At 49.4% G+C, this 24,933-nt stretch overlaps 4 protein-coding genes across 8 annotated transcripts in view; all 4 read left to right on the top strand.

The window, feature by feature from the left end:
* The window catches only part of PRKAR2A (protein kinase cAMP-dependent type II regulatory subunit alpha), a 79,833-nt gene extending 69,673 nt beyond the window's left edge, over positions 1 to 10,160 (top strand). Inside the window, exons 9-11 of the mRNA XM_090021060.1 lie at positions 3,335 to 3,400; positions 5,523 to 5,661; positions 6,305 to 10,160. Of these exons, the coding sequence (XP_089877186.1) occupies positions 3,335 to 3,400; positions 5,523 to 5,661; positions 6,305 to 6,438 (339 nt within the window). The 3' untranslated portion in view covers positions 6,439 to 10,160. The remainder of the gene's footprint in view (positions 1 to 3,334; positions 3,401 to 5,522; positions 5,662 to 6,304) is intronic.
* A 305-nt stretch (positions 10,161 to 10,465) lies between these two features.
* Positions 10,466 to 15,082, top strand: RPP14 (ribonuclease P/MRP subunit p14). The gene is made up of 5 exons (XM_090022367.1): positions 10,466 to 10,632; positions 10,710 to 10,794; positions 12,304 to 12,380; positions 14,102 to 14,180; positions 14,946 to 15,082. The coding sequence occupies exons 1-5, from the start codon at positions 10,535 to 10,537 to the stop codon at positions 15,000 to 15,002; spliced, it is 396 nt and encodes a 131-aa protein (XP_089878493.1). The 5' UTR covers positions 10,466 to 10,534; the 3' UTR covers positions 15,003 to 15,082.
* On the top strand, positions 15,040 to 15,897 carry HTD2 (hydroxyacyl-thioester dehydratase type 2). The gene has a single exon (XM_090022366.1). It carries the CDS (start codon positions 15,040 to 15,042, stop codon positions 15,556 to 15,558), a length of 519 nt encoding a protein of 172 aa, XP_089878492.1. The 3' UTR covers positions 15,559 to 15,897.
* Positions 15,898 to 23,396: 7,499 nt separating this feature from the next.
* The window catches only part of PXK (PX domain containing serine/threonine kinase like), a 43,072-nt gene continuing 41,535 nt past the window's right edge, over positions 23,397 to 24,933 (top strand). For all 5 annotated transcript variants that reach the window (XM_090022914.1, XM_090022913.1, XM_090022911.1 and 2 more), the window contains exon 1: positions 23,397 to 23,597. In XM_090022914.1, the coding sequence (XP_089879040.1) occupies positions 23,496 to 23,597 (102 nt within the window). In that variant the 5' untranslated portion in view covers positions 23,397 to 23,495. The remainder of the gene's footprint in view (positions 23,598 to 24,933) is intronic.

Here is a 24,933-nt window from a genome sequence, read left to right as displayed (position 1 = left end):
TTAAATGTTGCCAGTGGAATTTGTGGTCTGAATTGATATTTTCTACACCTCCACAGTGCATTCAGCTTAGTGCCTGGTAACGTTCCTGGCAGGTCTGGTATTCCAGCCATCATGAAATGTGAGAACATTCGGGTTGACTAGTCTCCTCAGGGATGTTTGTAGGCTGGGTCTCCTGGGTTATCTAGCCTGCTGTCAATGGTTTGGGATTTCCCAGGACGCTGCTCAGAGAGGCGTCTGCCTCCGGTAGGGCAGAGGAGTGGTATCACGTCTAGGCATGGTCTATCTTTTGACTCTGTTGCAGAGGCTTCACACTAGGCCTTGGGCTGTTGCTCCTTGCTGTGCTATCTTCCTAAGCCCACTTCCCTTCTTTCACTCTGGAATGTATTTTTAGGTTGTAGTTGTGTCTCCTTTTCTCCCTCTTCCCTGTTCCCCTGCTTCTTGGCTAGTTACCCTCTGTCTGATTCTCCATAATTTCTGTATTTCCCATCTACATGCCATGCACATGTACAGAACAGTTACAAGAGCGCTATTCCAGTTGCACAGTCAGATACTCTAAAATGAGCATGTCAGAAACATGGTTGCGCACACAACCTTAATTCAACCCTTTGTACACCTGCAATATGAGACAGTCATTTAATGGCATTGCATTCTTTCCAGAGGAGGGAGCACTGCCTCCTTCCCCACCACGGGCAGGATGCTGCGGATCCCTTAATGAGCTGCTGCTCAATATATTGTTTTCTCCTTGTTCCATATTTCCTACCTGGTGTTCAGACCCTTCTCAGACGACAGAAGGATTCATTTCCCTATGGATTTTTATGGGCCTTAGTGCCTGGCTAATGTGAATGGGTTTATTTTCACAACACTCGTGAGACGACTGTGTATTAGCCCCATTTTCAGATGAGGAATGGGGACGCTAAGTAACATGGTCACAAGCATGCAATTGCAGCTGTCCAGTGAGACATCTAGGACCTGACTTTTAAAGTACACAGTGTTCAGAGCACAGCTCCTGTTGGCTTCAGTGCACTGCACAGCACTTCTCTAATCCAGGCCCCAGGTGTGCCAGCAAACAAAGAGCTTGTATTAGGTCAGCTACCTGTGATGGGTGTCTCTGCTAATTAGTATCACTTAAAGCCTGTCCAGAGACGGAGAAAAGTTCCCCAGGGCAGCACCTGCCTTCACCAGGAAGCCACACTTCCTCTTCCTGCTGCCCCTTGTTCAGCATGTGGCTTCCAGCTTCTGCAGCACATGGCCCTGCCAGCCAGACTTTGCTCACTAAATATTTCTGGCTCATCCACAGGTCCAGCCTGTGCACTGCATGGTGCCAAGGTCCTTTGGCAAAGGTGCTCTGTGATCACATCCTTACAAATGCCTCAGGGTGTGTGGAGAGGGTTGTGCTTATGTTCTCAGTGCAGCCTGAATTCTGGTGCTTCCCAGTGTTTGAATACCTGGCTACACAAACTCCTTGGTATTTTATGCATCTGTTGCACATAACTGTTCAAAAGGCTGGCTGGCTGGAAACACGAGTGCTGTCATGTGGCATAAAGACACCATGGGAGCCTTTACCGGCTTCTGGGCTGTTGGATCCACTGCACAGACCAGTGGCCCTAGATCTGGCAGAAACAGTGATAGCAGCAGTGGCATCATGTGTGGGCTGAGATGCTTTGCCAGTGTGTGTCATAGCTAGTTGCTGACAGCAGAGGAAGGGGAGACACTGGGGACTGAGGACTGTTCCTTGCCTGGACGGGGCTGTGCTCTACTGGACAGTTTTTTTTCCTGCTTGTTTCTCAAAGCTGACCCCCTCCTTGCCCAGCCCCATCTCCCTGTCTCCCTTCCTTTCTCCTCACCTTGCCAGTCCTAGTCTGTTCCTCCCAGCCTCTCCTTGCCTTACTGACTCCCACTTTCCTTATCCAGCTGGTCTCTCTGTCTCTTCCAGACCCTGTTTCTTTCACCTCTTTGACGACCTGTCTACTCCCCCTGCCGCTGCTCACTTTGCAGATCTGGGTTCTGTTCTGCTTCCTCCTCCGCATTGCCCTGAAACAAACCATTTACCATTTTCATGCTCAGACCAACACACAGCTGCATGTGCTGGGAAAGCCTTGCACAGCACAGGAGATCATCAGGAGATTAAACTCTCACAAGTTTCTAAGCACAAACAATCTTCGTTAAGGGCTTATGCCTTGGCGAGATTTGGGTAGTTCATTCCATAACCTGAGGGTGACCCCCAGAGTACTGTGAGGATCAGTTAATCAGGTGCATATGTATATCCAGACCTGTTTTCCCCCATTCTGCTTGCACTGCAGGTTCATTTAGCTGACTGTCTGGGGCCAGTTCATAATGTTTCTTGCATCTGTTTGCTGTGCAGGTATCTGGGCACCAGCTAATCTTTTATTCCTTTCCCTAGTTAAATGCATTTACATCTCATTAATAATATTAATAAAGCACTCCACATTACATTAAACCATGCATTCATATTGAATATTAAAATCCTGCTCCCTGTTGTCTTATTGCTGACGGCACCATGTGATTGGCTGGCATGGCTTAGTTTTAAGAAATCTGCAGCTTTTAGGCACCTTGCCTCCCCCTCCCCCCCAAACAAACAAACAAAAAAACCAAACAGTAGTTTGTATTTTGGATTCTCTTGTTGTGTCTTGTCCAGAATGTATCAGGCTAATTTGCTGGTGGTTCATTCTTGCCGTTGGCTTTGGCTACCACGTGTAGTATTTTCCAGGCATCAGGAACCTCTGCAGATTCCAGATGTTTTGTTGAAAGTTGTTTCCAGAGATCTGAGCCTGTGCTAGTTTTGCTAGTTAATGGCTGTTTTCTTGGGCTCTGCAGGCAGACACATAATTTTGTCAGATGCTTTATTTTCATTTACCCTTTGCCTTCCCATATGCCAGCATAGATAATTAGACTGCTTCCTCCACAAGGCTGTTGCTGAAAGCTGAGGATAATTAGCTGCTTCTTATGTTGGCTCTTCTGATACCTTCCTGTACCTGCCCTGCATTCTTGTGCTTATAAAGCTTCTGTTTATTCTTGTCTTTCTCTCTGTCTGGAGGTACTTCTAAAAACCTTCCTGTTCGACTTCCTTGCGGTGTTCTTCCTAAACTTCACAAGTTTAATCTTTCTTCCTTTAAGCCAGGCTGATATTATTAGTGTTCCTCTATCCTCAGATACTACTATAGCCCATTTTAGACCAACTTCTATGCTACATATTGCAAAAATTTTTACCTGTGATCGTACTCAAATCAAAGCCCAGAGTGAAAAGCTGAATATAATTTCTGCCTCTTGTAATAGGCTGGTGACTAATTTGCTGTTTCCCCTCTTGTTCTCACAGGGTGATAAAGCAGACAGCTTTTACATCGTAGAATCTGGTGAAGTCAAAATCTTGATTAAGAGCAAGGTGAGTTCAAAAAGAATTGCAGGGCAAGGTAAGGTGCTCTGAAGATGGACTTGGGTACAAACGGTCAGTTTTCAGTAGGGCAGAGGTTAACAAGCATCTGCCAGGGATCTATCCATTCAAGGGCTGGTAGTGGCTAGCAGATTTGTTCCTTGCATGTTGGTAATGAGATGGCAGACCTGCAGACGAGACATAATTATGTAAGTTAATCAAGACGGCAGAAGGGCAGAGGCTTGCTGAAGGGCTTGATGGTGTAAGAGGACTGGGCTCTATGATGACAGGTCGACTTGAGTGATGACAAGTGCAAGTGATTGTGGAAGGAAAATGATAAACAATTTGCCCAAGCGCTCTGTTCTGAACTATTTGTTTTAAAGAGGCCCAGGCAGGATTGCTGGCATGTACTGCCTGTGTACATCTGTGGTCACAGCGCGTGGTCAGGGGCATGGTGCATGGGCCTGAGAAGCTGTGCCTGGCAGTAGGACTAAGGGAGGTTTTTTTACATCTTCCCCTGGAACTGCTGGTACTGGGCACCCTTCCCCAGGACAGGGGCCCTGGAAGACCTTGGCCTGCAGTTTATTGTACAGCACTTCCACAATCTCTCCCAGCTTGTGTTAAGATCTGGTATTTGCTCAGCCCTTGGAGGCAGTCTTTGTCTTCCCCATGGTGGCTTGTGGCCATCAGAACAGGCTGGGATGATGCTGCATGTCTGTCCAAGCCACATGCTTCTCTTGCAAAAGCCAACTGTGGTGTGTTCTTCCAAACACTGAACGTGGAGACCTGCCATGGTGGGACTAGAGTCGGTGGCTATCAACCAGTAGTTAGAGTGTGGAGTCTTTTTAACCCTCTGCCTTTCTTAAGCCTTTTTAGTAGAGACTTGTTTTGAAACTGGTACCTCTCCCCTACAAACTGGAAGCAAAACCGTGTGTGCGTCATGCTCAATGTGTGTGCTAGATCCAGGGAGTAATCTAAAGGTCCTGTGCTTAGAGCAGAGGTGGGCAAAATACGGCCCGTGAGGCCATTCTATCTGGGTTGCGGGGGCCCCTAAAAAAGGTAGAAAATTAATATTTCTCTACCCTTGGTTCCTGGAAAAAAATGACAGGAACCAAGGGCAGTAGGACCCAGGGGAAGCCCAGCAGACTCCCAGAACAGCTGGCCCTCCTGGCCCCGCCGCCCAGCCAGAAGCCCCATCCTGGGTTTTTGGGCTGGGAGCAAGTAGCTGCCCCCACATGGGAAGCTCAGGTAAGTTGGAGTGGGGGGTGAGTGGCGGGGAGCAGCCCTGCCCATGCCCAGTGCCCTGCACTGCAGCTGCTCGCAGCCCGTGTGGGGCTCCCTGTGCCTGCTCCGGACAGCCCCATGTGGGCTGCGAGTGCCTGCAGCAGCGCGGTGAACCAGCCATGGGGCAGGGCTGCTTCGCCCCTGCCCCGCGCTCAGCTTTTCCGTGGGTTCCTTCCCTGCTCAGAGGAAAGTGGTCCCTCGCCTGCCCCATAGCCAGCACCCCGCGCTGTAGCCGCTCACAGCCTGCATGAGGCTGCCTGTGCCTGCTCCGGACAGCCCCACGCGGGGCTGCAATGTGGGGCACCAGCCATGGGGCAGGTGAGGGGCCACTTTTCCCCGTGCTCAGCACCTGCTTCTTCCCTGCTGGCGAGCAGGGGATCGGGGCTGTGTGCTGCTCCCTGTCTGTACTGCAGGGCTTGGGGGCTAGTGGCAGCACAGGGCCCGCACCGGTGTCTCGGGGCCAGTGCCGGTGGGGCCCAGAGCAAGATGGCAGGAGTGCAAGGTCCCAGCTGGCAGGGGCTCTATGGAGCCGGGCCAGCTCTCCCCTCCCTGCCGGTGCAGCCCAGCCCGGCTCCACAGACCCCTGGCGGCCTGTGCCCCGCTCTGGGCCCCACCGGTGCTGGCCCTGGGACATTGGTCCCAAGGTGGTGGTCAAGGGGCGGGGCTACCTATGTGGCCCTCGACAGCTTGCCAAAACTGGGTGAGTGGCCCTCCGCCCAAAATAATTGCCCGCCCCTGGCGTAGAGTGCTGACCCGTCACACATCTGTGATCCTCTCTGAAGGAAGAGCTGTATGCATACTGCTGTACAGTAACAAAAATACCTGCTTCTCGCCTTCTCTTCCGGTACAGACAATGACAAGTAAAGAGGCTAACCAGGAAGTGGAGATTGCCCGGTGTCACAAGGGACAGTATTTTGGAGAGCTTGCGCTTGTTACCAACAAACCCAGAGCAGCCTCTGCCTACGCTGTTGGGGAGGTCAAGTGTTTAGGTAAGGATTCCTCATGCCATTCCCCATCGCCTCCGCTGCCGAGTGCTGTTTTAGGTGGCTGTGGAGCCACTTAGGCCCCCAATGCCTGTTGGTACCTCAGTTAGGGCCGGAGGCTTGGCCTAGGAGGGGCTTTCATTATCTCTCTGGGAACCACCGTTTCCTTCCTCCTGCCCCTTTGCAGCCTGCCCCCTTTTTGGAGGGGTTTGGTGGAATCACAGAATAGCTTAGATGTTGTTTCTGGCCCTCACCTGGTGCCTGCTGTCCCCGGACAGGGGGATCATGGGCAGACTCCAGGAGATCTGCAGTGTGGTGGGCAGCATGAAAGCACGGCCTCCGTCTGGCCTGACTTTTACTGGGGAGCACGTGTCACTTGGGACTTTGAGATAATTCAGCTGTGGCTGTCCTGCAGTTGCATTTGACCTGCTTGTCTATCCTAAGGGCAGGGCTGTGGCTCCATGCAAGGACAGCAGTGTCAAATTGGAAGCCTGATTTCTGTGGGAAGTGGCTTCTGCTGAAGCACCGAAACCAGGTGGGCTGGACTCATTTTCCAGGCGTTGCCAGCTGGGAGGAGATGCCAGCTGGGCATTCCTTGTTCTGGAGTAGCTGGTTATGTGTCCCCTTCTCTCCTTGTGTTTCTCTCTAGTCATGGATGTGCAAGCATTTGAGAGGTTGCTCGGGCCCTGCATGGACATTATGAAGAGGAATATAACACATTATGAGGAGCAGCTGGTGGCACTGTTTGGCTCCAGCATGGACCTGATGGATCCAGGGAATTAGGCATAGGGCGCCTTCAATGCCTTCTCAGTTCAAGACACAGAAAAGCCTCCTTTCAGCAACACAACACACAAGAAAAAATGGACACTATGGAACAGTTACTGCTGCTGTCTTCTTGGGCATTTTAGAACCATAAAATAAGTCTCAGCACAGATGGATGGGTAGAGGCTTGCTCCATGCCTCCACTTTGCTGCTGAAATGTCATTATTAGGCCTAGTTTAAAGATGAATCTAACCCTTTATTCACTTGCTTGGCTCAGAGTGGCGTGTCTCTCCAACAATAAGTGCCTGATACGAAACCCAAAGTGTAAAACATATGGAGCCCTCTCTTTCCTTCTTGTCTTGTAGTGATAAGTTTTCAGAGTGTGGTCTGTAACGGCAGGCTGCTTACCCTCCACGGCGGGCGCTGCCTTCCTGTTACAGGCTTTTGCTATCTTCCTTTGACACTTCCCTTACAGAGCGGCAAAAATCTGGTTGTAGTTGCTGCACTTGGGTTTGAGGTTGACAGTATCAAGGGGGCTGAACCTGTCAGAGCCATGAATAAGTTGGCACAGAGGTGCTGCGCCACTGTCTGGAAGCTGCAAAAACTGCAGTTCTCTAGTGCAGCCGAGTGGGGGGGGGGAACAGGCGTGTCCCCAGTAGCACAGAGAACGGCTCTGCTTCTTTGCGCTGCCAGAGCCCACGGGGTTTGGCTTGTGCAGTAAGAGATGGAGTGGCCTGAAGGGGCTGTAGCTGTATTGTCCCCCAGATCTCCTCGTCTCCTCACCTGGGCAGGTTTTACGATTGAGGCATTGCAACATATGACCCTCTGTCTTGGAGAGATCCTCTGTACTGCTAGACTTCACGTGGCACTGCTGTTGTCTGGGTCAGTTTTAAAACTCTTTTTAAGGAGGCAATTTTTTTGTAATTTAAAGGAAGAATATTTATGTACTTACATGAGCTCTCCTTAGTCCTAATATTTTACTGTAATCTAACTGGATTAGACACAAAGATGCTTCCAAATGCCAAGTCTCCTTGTTAAACCTTTCACGAGTTAGCAGTGTTTGACTTTGTGAAGCCAGCACCTTTGCTAACAAAGCAGCCAGTATGTTTGGGAGATCTTATGGTTTAGGTAATAATTCAGCTAATGGTAGTTATCTAAAATACCTGTTTAAATTGCAGCATCTATTAGACAGACTTCTCCTTCTGCTGAGATTTTATCAGAGTATTATCTAAATGAGAATCAGACATCAAGAGGGACCTTTTTATGGCAAAACCCAGAATCTTTCTACAACAACACTGAGTTTTCAGGTAATAATAACTCTAATGAGCCTTTCCATCCTCAGTCTCTACAGCTCGTGCAGAGCTTTTAATGTTAGACTCCAGCAGAAAAGGACCTGCCCTTCACTCCTTGTGGCCATGTGGGCAAAGAGAGAGGATGTTAAAGGTCTGGAATCCTGCTTCTCATTGGCGTGATGGATCTGCTCCACTACAGTGGAAGATGCAGAGCTACAGCTGTGGGGAAGCACTGCTGGCTGGACACTAGCTCAGTTGGCTGCAGATCCTGCCTTCTTCCTCCACCTACCCATGCTGCTTATTAGAATGGAGCCGCTCTGGGTTGAATGCTGTCATTCAGTGACAGTAGTTGGCTTGCATGGCATGTCGAAGTGATCCAAGTGGTTTGTAATGGAAAGGGCAGAACCAGTTGCTATGCCCTTACTGCCCTGATCAAGCTGTCCAGCAGCTCTTCGGACTGCAGCCATTCTGCAATGGTGTATGCTCCCTGTTTTGTCATGTGGGTTCTGTTTTGCATTAAACTACAGCCAAAGAAGCAGCAGGAATTTCATTCATGCTTCCTAGGTGACACACCAAAGACATGAGCTTTCATTAGAGCTATGAGCAGGGGAAGGGCAGCACCAGGGAGCTTGGAATTGGGTGGTGGAGCTGCCAGCTGGAGCCCGTCCAGATAAGCCCACACAAAGCAGTCTCTGCACCAGGCTGAGTTCCTGCATGGCGTGCTGTCACAAGGACATGTGCCATCAGAAGCTCTCCTCCCTCATGCTCCTCCCTTCTTCCACTGCAGCCATCAAGGGGACAGCTGTGAATTCAGTTGGGCTCTGTTGTCTCAACCATCACTTCTCTACATCACAGACCTGGCCTCTATATGTTGTTCTGAGGCCTGGTCCAAGGAAAGCAAGGCCTGCTGGCTTCCTTGGCTCGGGCCTGAAGGATTCAGCGGCTTTAGAAGGCAGAGGAAGGGAATGGAGATAGGGATGTCTTGAGGTCACAGAGCAGTGGGGAACAAGCCTGCCCAGTTTTCCCATCTTGGGCTGCTGGCATGCATCACTGCAGCGCCGTGTCCCACGGCTGTCCTTGGGCAGTGCTACAACCCACCCAGCTCTGAGGCGTGTATGGTGCAGGGAGATGAGAAGCCTCTCAGGGGGGCTGCTGATTCTGGAGGTCTCATTTGGAAGGTGCTGAGCCAGGCCAGACCAGACTGGTTTATCTTGTGTGGCATAGGAGGGTGTCCTTTGAGAGGGCTGGTTACATGTCAGCCTCTCTGGCTAGCCAGCTAGAGCACTGAGCGAAGCTGGGGAGACTGCTTGCGAGTGGTGACATAGTTGAGAACCAATGTGGAGATGGTGGCTGGTAGGCATTTGACAGCATCGGTGCTTCCCATCTTATCCCAGCCACCTCTGTCACGTTTGTTCAAATGTCTCTGAGTACACATGCAAGTTCCCTGTAGGTACTGCTCTCTGTTCAGTGGAGTGGAGCTGCCAGAAATTCTCGGAAAGTGGCAGAGGAAAGCTCTAGTTTAATAAGAGCACTCAGCAGCAAAGTGGGTAAAGAGGAAGGTGTCTTTGAGGCCCGAAGAAGTATCTTTAATTTCTGATTCCCTGCTTGTGATTGTTGTGAAGTCAGTGAGAGGAGCTTTTGGTAGTCAACAGTGTCCTGGCATATTACAGCATCTCTGTTCACCATCGCAGCACAGATTTCACAGTGTACAAAAAAGGCCGTCTCTTTTTAAAAAAAAAAAAATCAACAAAAATAAAAAAAACCAAAGTGCATTTTTGCACGGAGGAAGACACAAACCCCCTTTGAATGTCCCCATCCGTTCTTTTCCAGTTAGTTAAAGAATGGGAGTTTGTTTTCAAAATGTATTTGTAAATCGGTCTTGCCAAAATACAAATGTTTTGGTTTTTTCACTCCAGTCACTTCCTGTTGTTACAATTATTGCTACTGCTGTTTCCAGTTCTTTCAATGGTGTTTTCTTTCAAGAGGCCTTCTCCTACCAGGCTACAGCACTAGACCTGTATTTGAAGTTGCAAGAGAAAGTCACTACTCTCCGAGAATTACTGAAGTCCACCTCGTCTGACGGGAGCTGCCGATACGCTACTAGTGTTTTCCTTTGCTCAGAAAAAAGAAATTGAATTCTACCAAAAGATGCTACCTCAAGGCTCCAAGTGCTTGCCAAGGTCTGTCAGCTGGGAGAAGTGCACGAGTCAGTTCTGAAAACTGGGCTGTGGCCTCGAGGTCACTGTCTTGACGGATTCATTGGGGGACCCTTCTTTTAATGCATCTGCCATGAAGTATTTGATTCTCAAAGGACGCCTGATTGTGGAGAGCTCGGTCCTCGCCCTGCGGCGCTGAGCGAGCCGGAAGAGTGTCACCTGCCCGGGCCGCCGAGCCGGGGGCAGCTTCGCTGCTGGTTAATAAAGAGCTGACGTTGTGTCCAGCCTTCCTGGCCCACAGCGTGCGTGTGCTTTATTCAGTGACCTGGGGCGGAGGGTCGGGCCGAGCCCCGCGCTGCTGGGGGGCCGCGGCCCCGGCTGCCCTTGCCCGCCGGACGTCCCCGCGGGCGCATGCGCAGTGCGCGGGACATGGGCTGGCGAAGCCGTTCGCTGCCGGGGCGGTGTGGCTGGGCCCCCCGCGCATGCCGTAGGCGCCCCCTCCCGCAGGGATCCGCCTTTCCCATGGGCTGGGCCCCGGAGGGGGCGGAGCCGCCTTGCTGCCCTGCCATTGGCCGCGCAGAGCAGCTCGCTGGTTGGCTGAGAGACAAGGAGGTTCCGGTTCCGGTCTCGCGCCGGGCGCTGTCCACGTGCCGGACGCGGCGTCCTGGGATGGCGGAAGGCGGCGCTGGGGAGCGGCCGCCGCGGGCCCCGCTTGAGCGGCTCGTTCTGAAGAGCGCGGCCGAGCACCACTACCTGCGGGTCTCGCTGTAAGGGCGGCGGGGCTCGGGCGGCGGGGGTGGGAGTGGCGGGGCCGATGACGGAGCCCCTGGGCTTTGCCTTGCAGGGAGTTCCCGGACGGCGGCGCCCGCCTCAACGCCGCGCACTTCAAGCAGCTCGTCGTCTCGGCCCTGAAGGAGTTGCACGGGGAGGTGCGTGACGCTGCCGCCTCCGGCCCACGCGGCGGACCTGCCCCCGCGCTCCCGGCACGGCCCCGGACACCACGCAGGGGTGCAGCACGTGGCTCCACGGCCGGGTCCAGCCCCTGGGTTTGACACCCCTGGCCAATCTGGGACCTCAGGCTGAGAGCTCCGAAGCCAAACAGGGTCGAGGGTATACGTGGACAGGGCTCCCCTGGTGCTTGGTCCCAGCTTTTGCTTTCCACTAGGACCTCTAACCTGGTGTAAGACAGTTTCCCTCCTGCCTTCATCCACTTCTCTTCTGCTTCTTTGCCCTTTACTTTGTTTGGCCTTTGACTTTAAGAGGCAAAGTTTAACTCGGAGCCTTGCTGCATTTCCTGCCTGAGCGTCCATAGTTAGGAGTTGCATCAGAGAAGTGCAGTCCAACTGAGCTATCCTTTACGCTTCAAAGGGAAAACCACAGCAAGCAACGCAGTCTGCTGGACTGCAATGCAAGATGTCCTGACTTGTGTTGCAGATGTCCTGACATCTGCCACTGGACTGGTGAGTGACCTGGGAAAATTGTTTCATCGGTTCCCTCAGTTCTTTGAATTGAAAAAAACAAATGATACAGGCATCTTTTGTAGAGCCCATGGAGATCTGTGGATGCAAAGTGCTGTATATGTGGTGGGGTGTACTTGGTAGCTGTGTTGGTCTGAGACAAAAAGACATACAAAAAACTAGAACTCTTGGTTCCAAAATGATACCTTTTATTAAACCAACTGGAAAATGGCAAGAAAATTGTCCTGTTCTGCAAGCTTTTGGGATCAAAGTCCCTTCGTCAGGCTCTGGGAAACGTGTAGATGGTACAAGATGGTAAAAAGTCCCGATAGGTAGGAAATAAGCTTCATTTTTGCAGAGAGGGAGTTCAAGATGGAAGTCTGTCCTGGGTCTATGAGTGTCTTTGTGAGCTGTGTTGAGTAGCTCTTTGATGTGTTGATCAGGTAGAATTCCTTCCCTGAGGTGTCAGATGGCAGGCAAGGAGGCAAAAAAAACTTCCTTGTTGTTCGCAAGTGCAGTTTAAAATCCAAAATTGGCTACAATTTGGCATCATCCATGTTTCAGGGGTGTACTTGGTAGCTGTGTTGGTCTAAGACAAAAAGACATACAGAAAACCAAAACTCTTGGTTCCAAAATTATACCTTTTCTTAGACCAACTGGAAAATTTTAGCTGATTTTGGATTTATTTCCTACCTATGGGGACTTTTTGCCATCTTGTACCATCTACACTTTTCCCAGAGCCTGACCAAGGGACTTTGATCCCAAAAGCTTGCAGAAAAGGACAGTTTTCTTGCCATTTTCCAGTTGGTCTAATAAAAGGTATCATTTTGGAACCAAGAGTTCTAGTTTTTTGTATGTATATGAGGTGGGCGTTTATTAAAACAACTTTAAAAGGTCCAGTTGGAGAAAAGAGACTCGAGTCTCTTGTCTATCAAATGCCTTTTTATTCCTCCACACCAACAGTGCTCTGTTTCTGCACAGGTTGGTGCAGCTTTGCCTGTTGATGTTTTAACATATGATGAAAAAACCCTGTCTGCTATACTGAGAGTTTCTAGCAGGTAAGTTTCTGGTTGTACGTGCTGTGTAAATATTGACATGGAAAGATGCATTGCATAGCATAACAATGGCATATTAATAAACTAGTTTAAAACTTCTGTTGCTATTTTTCCCATCAAAATAAAGTAAATACATAGAAGAAAGTGTCACCAGTAATCTGGTCTGTTGCTGGGATGTGTGTGAATGTCTCCCAGTGGTGAGTCAGTGGTTGCATCTTTCAGTGATGGGAGACAATCCACGACTGAGAGCAGGGAGCTTTTTACTCTCAGGAGGCCGCTGGTGTGTCTGGATCAGGCATTCTGAAAGGCAACAAAAAGTGTGACAGCTTTACTGGTCTCCAGGTACCCTGTACTGTATCTATTGATTCTTGCTCCTCTAGAATTAACTCAATGTTATCATTTATTTCTAAGAAAAATGTCAAAGCATTCGGAAAAGAGGTTCTTAGTCTGCCTCTTACTGCTATCTCAAACTCAATACGTTTCCACTGGCACTTCTAGTCTCAGTAACACAATAACTCCTTACCTGGGACATTCTTAAGTGAGAATGAACTCTAAAGAGTGACCCTTGGCAGATTTTTGCTCCTTGTGTATATGTGGGGTCATGCTTGCTGTAATACCCCTGCAGTTCCAAGACAGATTAGAGTCACTGTGACTTTGCTGTTTGTGCAGGAAAATTGCTTATTCAGTTCCAGGACTGGCCCATTTACAATTGCTTGAGTCAACTGGATTTTTCAGGTTGCAGTGAAAACAAAGTTGGGATTTGCTGCCCCCCCCCCCCCCCCATCTCTTCCTGGAGTTGACATCAGAAAGAAAGGCTTTCAGGTCTAAGTGGAGAACACCAGGCTGTAAGATTGGAAAAGGCCTAACCTGAGTGAGCTTGGTGTGAATGTGAATAGCAAACATGGATCAATACATTGTGCCCATCTTTATCAGGTGTGAATGAGACATTCCTGAAACTTGTAGCTCTTGTCCCTTTGTTGCGGGAAGATGGCAGGAGTAGCTGGGGAAATTCAACAATAAACAGCTGGGGAAGTTGCTTGCAAAGAAAGAGACTAAAGTAGGCAACTGTCGATCCTCTGGATTGTGGCATATGCATAAGAGGTCTAGCTGGGTGCCTTACAAATCTGGTTGTAATGAGTCCTGCAACCATTACATCAAGACCTTCAGCGCATCCACCTAGAGTATGGAGGAGTGGAGGCTGCCCAAGACCTACCCATCCCCACTTTAGACCATTGAGACAGTCTGGCCTTCAGACTCTGAGTCCAGACGTTCAGTGCCCTGATGGTTGTAGCTTCTGCCAGACAGCAACAGATAAGAACTGCTGTTGAATGCCTAATTCCTTAGTGAGGGCATGTTTCTGTCAGGGTGGTATTCCTTCCTCCAACCAAGGAATATCTGCAAGGAGGCTAAAGACATTGGGTGGGGGAAGGGGACAGGGTCCAGGAATGAGGCATAGGAAAAAGTGGGATTGACTAAGACAGAAATCATAGGTTCCAGCTTTCATGTCTCTCGCAATGTAGACAGGACTGGTTACACTGATAGACTGTTGTGACACAACTGTGTTTGTGATGTGACCAGAACCCACTGATGGAATTACTTACTACCTGTTCCATGTGTGACTGAGACTTCACCACTTTCTTATTCACTGAGTCTCTATCAAAGCTGTATATACTGCAGGAAAACTGGCAGATCCTATTAACATTCTTAATGTTCTCCTCCTTTAGTGGCCTTGTCAAACTGTGGAGTGCTTTAACTTTATTGGGCTCATACCAGAACCGAAAGTGTGCCTTCAGAGTGGTGCAGGTAAGACTCTGGGAGCTTGGTGACCCTCCACTGTTTTCTTCTCATAGGACTACTGTGAGTTTAGTCAAGTATGTAGAGTCTCTTACCAGAAAACATGGTTTACCTATGTAGAATGTATCAGTTCTGAGAACTCAGTACTCTTGTGTAGCTGTGAAACAAACAGATTTGATAGATCCATTTTGTAACTAGTGAAAAGTAATCAAAGTATTTTATGGTACAGTGCTTGTAACAATCCTCTGCTTAGTGTTGTCTGTGATTCGTCTCTCCTTCTTGGAGTCTGTAGACATGACCTTGTAAAATTAGACTTGTGTTCGAGTCTTGTCACTTGACATCTCCGCTCCAAAGAGATCAGGGCTGACTGATCTCATTAGCATATTGGTGGAACCTAATTTCATTGCTGCTTTGTCATTTTGTCCTTCATGGTGAAAATCTATGGGGTTGAGGGTTTTGGTTTGTTTTTTTTTTTTATTTATCAAATGATTCCACTGGGAACCTTACATTGGATTTCAATTTTCAGTTCAAAACTCAGGGCTGCTTGTTACGAAATGCTTTACTTCAGTCTGCCAGTTCAGTCACTTGGGCATGGGAGCTGGCATTGGTCTCCACAGTGATAGTTGAACAGACATCTACTTGGCTTACTTAAATTGCTTTGATTCTGTTTTACATGAGGCTATTGTTTTAATTTGCCTCCTAGTAACCGTCACGTATACGCAGACTATTTCATAATATTGTCTGTGATTTGTTTCTTTTTTTTTTTCCCACCAGACATCTCCATTCCTGCTCGCGTTATCTGGGAACAGTAGAGAGCTAGTGTTGGACTGAATACACAGACAGGTGGTTGAACTGTAAAAAGCTTGAGATGTTGGCACTATTCAGATCTATGATTTGTGGTGGGGATTTCCAAAGAACAGGCTGGATGAAGCCAAACATTACCAGCTCATGTCTCAGATGTCCATCTCTAAGGTGTTTACATGTACAAGTTGGAGACAAAGCTGAACTTAAAAAAGCCTTTACACGAAGGGATGTTGTTAGTTTTTCTGAGCTAACAGGGGACACTAACCCACTGCATCTGAATGAAGACTATGCAAAGAAGACAAGGTTTGGGAGAACAATTGTACATGGAGTTTTGATCAATGGACTTATTTCTGCAGTTCTGGGTACTAAGATGCCTGGTCATGGGTGTGTGTTTCTTTCTCAGGAAATTAACTTCCCGGCTCCTTTATATGTTGGAGAAGAAGTCTTAGCTGCAGCAGAAGTGAAGAAACTGAAGAGATCTATTGCATACATTTCAGTATTATGTACTGTCATGGACAGTGGAAAGACTGTTATGGAGGGGATGGTGAAAGTCTTGGTGTCAGACAGACAGAACTCCTCCTGACCACATGGTGTTTTACTCTGTAGTAAAGTTCATAGATGTGTAGGTTACAGGTATCATAGTGCAAGACTTGGCAAGAATAAGTCTGCCAGACACTTCAAAGGACCCAGCTTGTTGTCAGCATTGAGACTTGCTGTGCCTGTAAGTGAGCCATGTACAACAGTGCTGGGGGGGAGGTGTTTTTCAGAAAATATGTAGATCACTGATCCGTGCTCACTTTGCACACCATGGCAAGAGAACCTATGTCAACTGTATTCTTGTTTGCACAGCAGACAAAATAAACAGACTGCTGCTGCCCACCAGAACCTGTGGGAAGGGTGCAGAAGGTTTGTGAAAGCATAAGTTGAGTGATGTTTCTTCTAACGAATGTATTGTTACTCCTTGCTTAGAGGCAAATGCACTGCTTTGTTCAAGACTAGCCCTAAATTCCATAAAAATGGGCTGTGAAAAGGACTTCTCAGTGCTAGAGTTTAACTGCCATTGGATAATAGTCTGTCCTCCCTCTCCTCCACCTGCCCCCCCCCCCAAACGGCAATCCTAACATGTTACTTCAAGAAGTCCTATCCTATGTTGGTGCTCAACATTGGGCTCTGTTCTGTTTTCAAAAGCAGGGACTATGGAAGCACTGTGAATAGTTCTTAAAAACTATCCCTTCAAACTACACAAAACAAATATGCATTCTAGAGGCTGACAGAATTAGAAATAGAGCAGATCAAAGTAAGTGGCATGGCTGTATTAAACATTCAGTTTATAGAATCAGAAGGGACCTCAGTGATCATCTCGTACAGTCCAGCTGAGCTTCAGTATTTCTGTTGATTGTAAAGCAGTAGCTGGATCCTGGTACCAGTGTCTGGCCATCTTGTAATTTTTCATGTATTTATTCTCTCCTCAGCCCTGGAAGTGCACTTACCCCATTTTACTGATGGGGAACAGGGGATTTTAGAGGTGCAGATAGGTGCCAGAACACTTGCTAGCAGTTTAGGCATGTAAATACTTCTAAAAGTACAGCACTATGGGACTTGTGCAAGGTCACAAGAGAACTCTCTGTAATGGTGAGGAAATGAACATGGCTCTTGCAAATTCTAGGCTAGCACTGTCTACTCTGACTGCTCCGAACAGTACAAACCACAGCTGTAGGCACCGAAACACCAAAACAACCTAGATGACAGTTGTGGATCTAATGGCAGAATTGGTCTGATTGACCAATGGTCTAAAGGTTCATCTCCCTTGAAGCTGTTATGCAGTCACAAAATCTCTAGGTACCCTATGCTCAGAACAGTGCACCACAAACAACAGAATTGGGCCAACCAAAAAGGGAAAATAACAAAGCAGACCTGAGTGGAACATTGTCCCTTACAGGTGGATGGACTTTGCACTTATTCTGGATATCGGCCAACCAGATGCTTGTTCTTAGAACAAGGATGCATCAATTTCCAGAACTAATTGCTCAGATTAAAGAAGAAAAATAGCAGGGTGCTGGGTCTTCAGAAGGAAGATATTCACTGGGCAAACAGCTAGAGCAGGGGTAGACAACTTGCTAGTGCCACAAGTGACTCCGGGCAGTCATGTGTTCCACATGGCATACTGGGGAGGAGACAGGTAGCAGAAAGCAGAGCAGTGGCTTGGGTAAGGAAAAAGGATTGAAGTGGCATGGAGAAAGGTGACATGGGGAAAGGTGTGGGGCTAACTTGGCACACCTGACAAGCTCAGCAAATGGGCGGACGAGAACCTGATGGTGTTTAACACCGAAAAATGCAAGGTTCTCCACCTTGGGAGGAAAAACCTGCAGCATCCTTATAGGCTCGGCAGTGCTACGTTGGATAGCACTACAGGAGAAAGAGACTTGGGGGTCATCATTGACCACAAGATGAACATGAGCCTCCAATGCGATGCTGCGGCTAGTAAAGCGACCAAAACGCTGGCGTGCATCCATAGATGCTTCTTGAGCAAATCCCGGGACGTCATTCTCCCCTTGTACTCGGCCTTGGTGAGGCCGCAGCTGGAGTACTGCGTCCAGTTTTGGGCTCCACAATTCAAAAAGGATGTGGAGAAGCTCGAGAGAGTCCAGAGGAGAGCCACGCACATGATCAGAGGTCAGGAAAACAGATCTTACGATGACAGGCTGAGAGCCACGGGACTCTTTAGCCTGGAAAAGCGTAGGCTCAGGGGTGATCTGATGGCCACCTGTAAGTTTATCAGGGGTGACCACCAGGATCTGGGGGAACGTTTGTTCACCAGAGCGCCCCAAGGGATGATGAGGTCGAACGGTCACAAACTCCTGCAAGACCGTTTCAGGCTGGACATAAGGAAGAATTTCTTTCCTGTCCGAGCCCCCAAGGTCTGGAACAGTCTGCCAGCGGAGGTGGTTCAAGCACCTACACTGAACACCTTCAAGAGCAAATTGGATGCTTATCTTGCTAGGATCCTGTGACCCCGGCTGACTTCCTGCCCTTTGGGCAGGGGGCTGGACTCGATGATCTCCCGAGGTCCCTTCCAGCCCTAATGTCTATGAAATCTACTGAGCTTGAGATGTTCTTGGCTGTGGAGCTTTCTGTCGAATTAACAAAACAGGAAAGGGAAATCGTATCTAAAGCTCTTTTGATGATCCTCCTAGGACAGTTCAGCCTGCTTAAACATAACACTTTCATTTTCTTGCTTTGTAGCAACTTTCATCTCTAGTGTCCTGTTCAAAAACCAGACAAAAACTACTAAAAACCGGCCTCAGCAGGCACATCTTCCTGTGTGCTCCACTAAAGCAATCATTTGTCTTCCATGTTGTTTTGCTTCAGGCCCTTTTACAGTCCCTTCAGCTTGGGAATATAAATACACCTGGAGAAGGGTTGAAATAAATCTGATAGCTAATAACCTTGACACTGAAGTTGTGGCTTCTAGTCTAGCTACTGACACATCATAATACCTATTTCCTTCAACTCCTTTCAAAGTGGAGGTTGCACTCTCAGAGCTTATGTAAATTGTATGGACACCTGAAAACAATTGCTTACCACTTGTCCTCTTCTGTGGAGAACAACTTGACAATTACGCTTCCAATATTAATGACCTTAACATACAAAGAAGTGATTCACTAAAAGGTAGAGAACATCTGGGGTCATAAAAGAATGGATGCTCAGTAAAAATGTTCCCAAAGTTCTTGCTCCACTTAGGAACAGAATGAGTAAGTTCTGAAAATCCATTGCACCCTAAACATGCATCTTGCCAGGAGCCCAGTATTTTGCAAGAAATCTTGCCAGGACATCAAGGGCTTTAAAAGCAGAAGACCCAGATTTGCTACAGTCTAGACTGGGAGGCATAAAAGAACTTTTGACAAGAGAACGGAGAAATCACTGCTCTAATTGCTTCACTACCTGACATGGAGATGTGGGAAAGAACTTGCAGACCTGGTGCACAAAGGATTTTGATATCCTCAGACGTCAGCCAGGCAGCACCACTGAAATGAAGACAGATGTTTCACAAGCCCACATTCTGCAGAAGTGAAAATCCTTATGGGAGGGAGGCCCATATTATACCAAGAGCATTCTTCTGGGAAATAAGCTCTAAGGAAAAACTTAGATGCCTCCGATGGTTAAGTTAGCTCAAATATTTTGTGTTTTGCAGAAGAGCTGCATAAAACTCTGTGTTAAAATGTTGCCTGTTGTCTGTTATAAAGAGCTATTTCTATAATTGCTCAATGTTCGAATGTACTAATTGGTTTATTGCACTGTGAGGAATGGATAATACTTCAATATATGCCCATGTGGTGGTGGATAGCTGGTGATACCTTAGTTAGTGTTCTTATTTTAGCAATAAGATGATGAATCAGAATTTGGCATGTATTTCTAATAATTGCATCAAAATTTCTCTAATAACACACTACTTGAAATGCTTAGGACCCATTAAGGTAAAAGTCATCCCTGTGCAGAGGGACAGAACAAGATCTGCATACAACTAAACTCTCTATCTTGAGGGTCTCATGTAAGACTCCAGACAGATTCACAAACTTGTGAATGGAGTTTCATAGTAGGTAGGGTCGGAAGAGACCTAAGCAGATCATCAAGTCCGACCCCCTGCCATGGGCAGGAAAGGATGCTGGGGTCAAATGACCCCCGGCTAGGTGGCTGTCTAGCCTCCTTTTGAAGGTCCCCAGGGTAGGAGCCAGCACCACTTCCCTAGGAAGTTGGTTCCAGCTCCTAGCTGCCCTGACTGTGAAGTAGCGCCTCCTGATGTCTAGCCTGAACCTACTCTCAGTCAGCTTATGACCATTATTCCTTGTAACTCCCGATAGTGCTTGGGGGAACAGGGACACTCCTATTGCCTGCTGTTCCCCCTTGGCAAGTTTGTAGGTGGCCGCCAGATCCCCTCTCAGCCTTCTCTTGTGGAAGCTGAACAGGTTCAGATCCTGTAGCCTCTCCTCATAGGGCCTACCCTGCTGCCCCCTGATCATACAAGTGGCCCTCCTCTGGACCCTCTCGATGCTGTCCACATCCCTCCTGAAGTGCAGTGCCCAGAACTGGATGTAGTACTCCAGCTGCAGCCTGACCACTGTCATATAGAAGGGAAGGATCACATCCTTGAACCTGCTTGTGATGCATCTGTGGATGCACGACAAGGTGTGGTTAGCCTTCCTGGCCACCTCCCCACATTGGCAGCCCATGTTCATCTTGGAATCGATAGTGACTCCAAGATCCTTTTCTGCCTCTGTACTAATAAGGAAATTCCCCAGCCTGTAGGTATGCTGCTGGTTCTTCCTCCCCAGGTGCATCACCTTGCACTTGTCCATTTTGAAACTCCTCCTGTTCTCATCCTCCCACCTCTGTAACCTGTCCAGATCTAGTTGTAACCTGTCCCTCTCTTTTGGCATGCCCACTTCTCCCCACATCTTAGTGTCATCTGCGAACTTGAACAAGGTGCTTTTCACCCCTTCGTCTAAGTTGCTGATGAAGATATTGAACAGTGCGGGCCCAAGGACCGAGCCCTGGGGAACCCAACTGCCCACATCCCTCAAGGTCAAAAATGACCCTTCCACCACCACTCTCCAGCCAGTTTGTGACCCATCTGACTGTAGGTGTTGACACCACAGTCGCCTAATTTTTTAATGAGGATGGGGTGAGAGACAGTGTCAAAGGCCTTCCTAAAGTCCAGAAAGACTACGTCCACCGCGACACCTGTGTCCAGGGCTCTTGTGACTCACTGAGTTCTGAGTCCCACTGAAATTAATCTGTAGCAGTCAAACTTAGACCAGAAGTGGGGCTGCTGCACAAAAAGATTGGGAACAACTGTCATGACTGGCTTGTAAGTTTTGACCTGGTCATAAGGCTGAATATTTTTAATGTCATTGTCTGGAAAATGTCAGCTCTGGAAGGGGGCATGCTGCACTTGGCAAGTTGAATCAAAGACTTCTTTGAAATATACTGCACTTAAATGTTCATCTTCACAAACTGAAGATGAATTGAGTTAGAGCAAATTTACAAAAGTGTTCAGTGCTTATTACATTTATTCTTGGGGGAATACAGCCTATTATTTTTAATAATGGGTTATTTCATGTTGTGTATACAACTTATCAAGGGTAGCAGTGAAGATTATGTTTTGAGGGCCTGTGGAACAAACCTCTGCGCACGTGCACCCCCACAGAGTTCACATTAATCTAGCCCTGATTATTTCACTCATCATAGTGAGAAGTGAATACCAATGGCAAAGAACAACGATATATTTATCAAGGAGTCTGGGGTAGAGCAGAAGGATATTGCTACACACTGCAGGATTTCTTCTCATGAGATGCATCACTTCCAGCTGCTGTTGCTGCAATATGGTTTCCCAAATATCCTTGCTCCCTTTGCCCTCTGTGTGCTTCTCAGCCTCTGTGCTAAACCAGGGAGGGTAAATGGCTGGTCTAGAGATCAGGTTCAATGGTATCGTAAAATAAATGGCATATTGTCTTACAAACCCCTGTAAACAAACAGATATAATTACCTTAACAAACGACAGTTGGTGAGAGGGAATACATGAAGGGCCTGAGAGCTCTGAGTTGCCTGTTGTCATGCCTTGTGCACCCAAAGCATTCAAGTTAAGCAAGGCATATGACAGCAAAGATTCAGGCCCTGAGTTTTTTCTGTCTTAGACTGACTTACGTGGCTAAGCGTCTTGAATTTCCCTTCAGCTGATGGAAATGTACCTCGTATACAAGCAGTTCAGTACTTCTGTGTTAGCAGGGGTGCTAAGGTCTGTTCCAAATGGACTCTGCTTTATGGGGAATAAACAGCAAATGAGCCTGAATCGTTCCAAGCCCAGTTGCTTTATTACCAATGCAGACAGACACGTTGCCATAAACTTTTCAAAATGCCTTCCACCACTGCAGCAAGGGTGGGTGTCAGAAGCAGAAGTATGAGCGCTTGTTGGCAGGTAAATCTACGGTTTGCTGGCCAAAAGTCTGCTCCTTTGCCTTTGCCACAATGCATTTTTCCCCCTCAATTAATGGAATTTAAGCTTTAAGACTACTGACAGCCAAGAACTATTCAGTAGTAAAACACTCATTTGCAGGCAAAACTCCATGACAGTAAAACCTTTAGGCTATGCAGTTGCATGTAGTTCGAGAAGGAAATCGTGTTTGGTCCTCACAAGGGCCAGTGTTCAAAAAGCAGCCTGGGCATGATTTTGGCTCTAAGATTGGGATGGGTGGGTAGAGAAGGCATTTTTTACTCGGTGTATTCTCTTAGGAAAGATGTTAGAGCTACTTTGTCTGAACAAAGTTGGCTCCAACTGGCAGCTCCTGGCACAAGACCCACACTGACTGCTCAGGACTTTCAGTTTCTTTTCCTCCATTTGTGTTGCTTTAGTTTCCTGTTTTGTCACCAAATTGGGTCAGATGCTGACACACTGAACTCCCGGTGCCCTCTAGGAGCCCGGTGGGCTCAATCTGGCTCCTATGCTTCTCTTCTGGGGGAAGACTTAAGCCAGGCTTGAATCCCACTCCCCGGCCCCTTTCTTTGTTGATTCCTTTAATATTTGCTTCCCCTGGCATATAGTTTTGAGCCCACTGTCCCCGGGCAGCGATGATTGTAGGACCACGACAGACTCACATTGCAGCCATCTGCACCCCTCTTAAATGAATTTGTACGCTCGTGTGAGCAGGAATTTCCTGTGCGGATGTCCTGTCACAATCCTAAGCAGTAGTCTTGGGTGCCGCTGATTAAAATACCAACTTTGGGATGGTTTCAGTCCAGCTCGGATTCCTGGACTGACCCCATCTCGTGCCTCTAAGCTGTCACAGTGGGGAAATGTGACCCGGCTGGGAAAAACAGAGTCTGAACCTTGAGTTTCGCTTGATTTTTCGGTAGCAGTTTGATGAGCAACTCAATAGACACAGAAAGAATAATGGTTTACAAATCACCTATCCGGGCGTTTTCTCACTGGATTGTCTCGTTTTGTCATACCACTTTTAGCACGAAACGTGACGCGTTGCGACCTGACCCTCAGCCCCGATGGGCGCCTGGAGCGCCAGGTACCGGGCAGTGCCGTGCGACCTCGAGGCGGATGGGGCGAGGCACCGGGCACGGGGCAGGCGGAGGCGGAGGCGTCGGTCCCCCCATGTAGACGCTGGCTCGCACTGTTGAGGTTTTGCGCTGGGGACCCAAGGCGCGGTAGAGTGGAGGCTGCCTGGAGGCTGGAAGAGGGAGCCCCGGGGCGGGCCTGGTCCCGGTGTCAGGACCAGGAGGAGGCTCTTCCCTCAGGGGCCTGAGGGGACCCTCGGGCGGTCGGGGGCAGAGGCCCCTGAGGGCGGGGGGCGGGGCCGGGGCGGGGGCGGGGCCTGTCCGTGAGGCGGGTTCGAGCCGCGCCCGGGCCGGCCGGGAGACGCGGGCGTTAAGACCCGGCGGAGGCCGCGCGCACTCAGTGCTGACAGCGGCGGGCTGGGCCGGGCGGCGCGGGGCCGGGGCCGAGGCCAGCGCGGCATGGCCTTCCTGGAGAAGCCGCCGGCCGGGAAGGTGCTGCTGGACGACACGGTGCCGCTTAGCGCCGTCATCGAGGCCAGCCAGAGCCTGCACTCGCACACGGTGCGCGGGGACGGGGCCGTGGGGCAGCTGGGAGGGGCGGCACGTAGGAGGGGGAGGGGTCTGTTGGGTGGGGTGTCCGGCACGTCGGAGGGGGCTGGGGAGCAGGTGAGGGGGGCAGGGGGGCTGAGGAGCAGGTGAGGGGGGAAGGGGTCTGGGGGTGGCCGGCACGTCGGAGGGGGCTGGGGAGCAGGTGAGGGGGGCAGGGGGGTTGAGGAGCAGGTGGGGGTCTGGTGGTAGTGTCCGGCAGGTCAGAGGGGGCCCAGTGACGTGAGCGGCAGCCCATGCCCACAGGCCCAGCTGTGCCCCACGGGCGTGCGCCCGGTGGGTGCGGCTCGCACCCACCCTTTGCACTGCCGCTCCCCCCCCTCCCCCCGGTGCTGCACAAGCAGGGCCGGGCCCTGTGGACGGGCACAGCGGAGTGGCTGGAGCGACCAAAGCCACCTGTGGCTGCTGCGGGCCCGCCTTGGCCTTCTGCGCGCCAGGTGAGCGGGGCTGTAGCCTCACCCTGCTCCCTGGGAGGTGTCGGCCGGGCGAAGCTGTGTGCCCCACCTGCACCCCTCGAGGGCGGGAGGCCCCGTGGAAGGGAGACGCAGCCTTCTCGCCCCTTCCTGCCCCATGGGGATGGGGACTGGGAGGAGGCCTGGGTGCCTTGGCAGCTCCAGGTGCCTGGCAGGAGGCTTGTTGTGAGCGTGGTGGGTGGGGTGTGTCCTCCTGCCCTCTTCACGGTTTTTGTGCGCGGTGCCTGAACCTGTTCCTGGTTTTTGCTGCAACCCGAGTGCCGTGGGACTGGGTAGGCAGCTGCACATACAGGTAACACATGCACTGTGGAGCCAGAATGGCGGTGGTGCTAAAAATCTACAGGACTTTCTGGCTGAAGATGAAGTTAATCAATTAAATGCCTCTGCAGGCCAGCTCTGGCAAAAGAGGGATGTTTCAGAAGGCATGATGAGTGGTTTGTGCCACCATGGCCCAAGCTGTGTCCAAACGCTCTGTTGACATGCTGGAAATCCCATTAGAGTTCTCTGTGTCCAGTGACCCGAGATGTACACAGAAGCTGAGCTGCATGACAGATAATGTAGCTTTTAACGTTTTGATGTGTTTGTTACCAAGCCAGATTCTAGTCCAATTGCACATTTTCTCCTTCCCAGAGAAGCTGCTGGCCAGCATGGTGTTGCTGTATTCATTATGATTTGTTGAGAGCCTTTGTAAGCGCTCTTATAACGATAGCTTCTCCCCATTTTGATACGTGTGGTTTTCCTAGCCATGGGTTCCAGAAGAGATTGTGAGTTCATTTGAAGCAGAAGCCCTTAAACACAGCTTTCTAACCCAAATGCTC

Source organism: Crocodylus siamensis, chromosome 11, assembly GCF_052110815.1.
Source record: "Crocodylus siamensis isolate JL-2025a chromosome 11, ASM5211081v1, whole genome shotgun sequence".
Classification (NCBI taxonomy): Eukaryota; Metazoa; Chordata; order Crocodylia; family Crocodylidae; genus Crocodylus; species Crocodylus siamensis.
The sequence above is the reverse complement of the archived record's forward strand: the minus strand, read 5'-3'. Positions and strand labels throughout refer to the sequence as shown.

Coding starts and splice junctions, on each gene's coding strand:
- RPP14 (XM_090022367.1), top strand. CDS start 10,535: ATGGCGGAAGGCGGCGCTGGGGAGCGGCCGCCGCGGGCCCCGCTTGAG. Junction 10,633..10,709: donor CACTACCTGCGGGTCTCGCT/GTAAGGGCGGCG, acceptor TTTGCCTTGCAG/GGAGTTCCCGGACGGCGGCG. Junction 14,181..14,945: donor GTGCCTTCAGAGTGGTGCAG/GTAAGACTCTGG, acceptor TTTTCCCACCAG/ACATCTCCATTCCTGCTCGC.
- HTD2 (XM_090022366.1), top strand. CDS start 15,040: ATGTTGGCACTATTCAGATCTATGATTTGTGGTGGGGATTTCCAAAGA.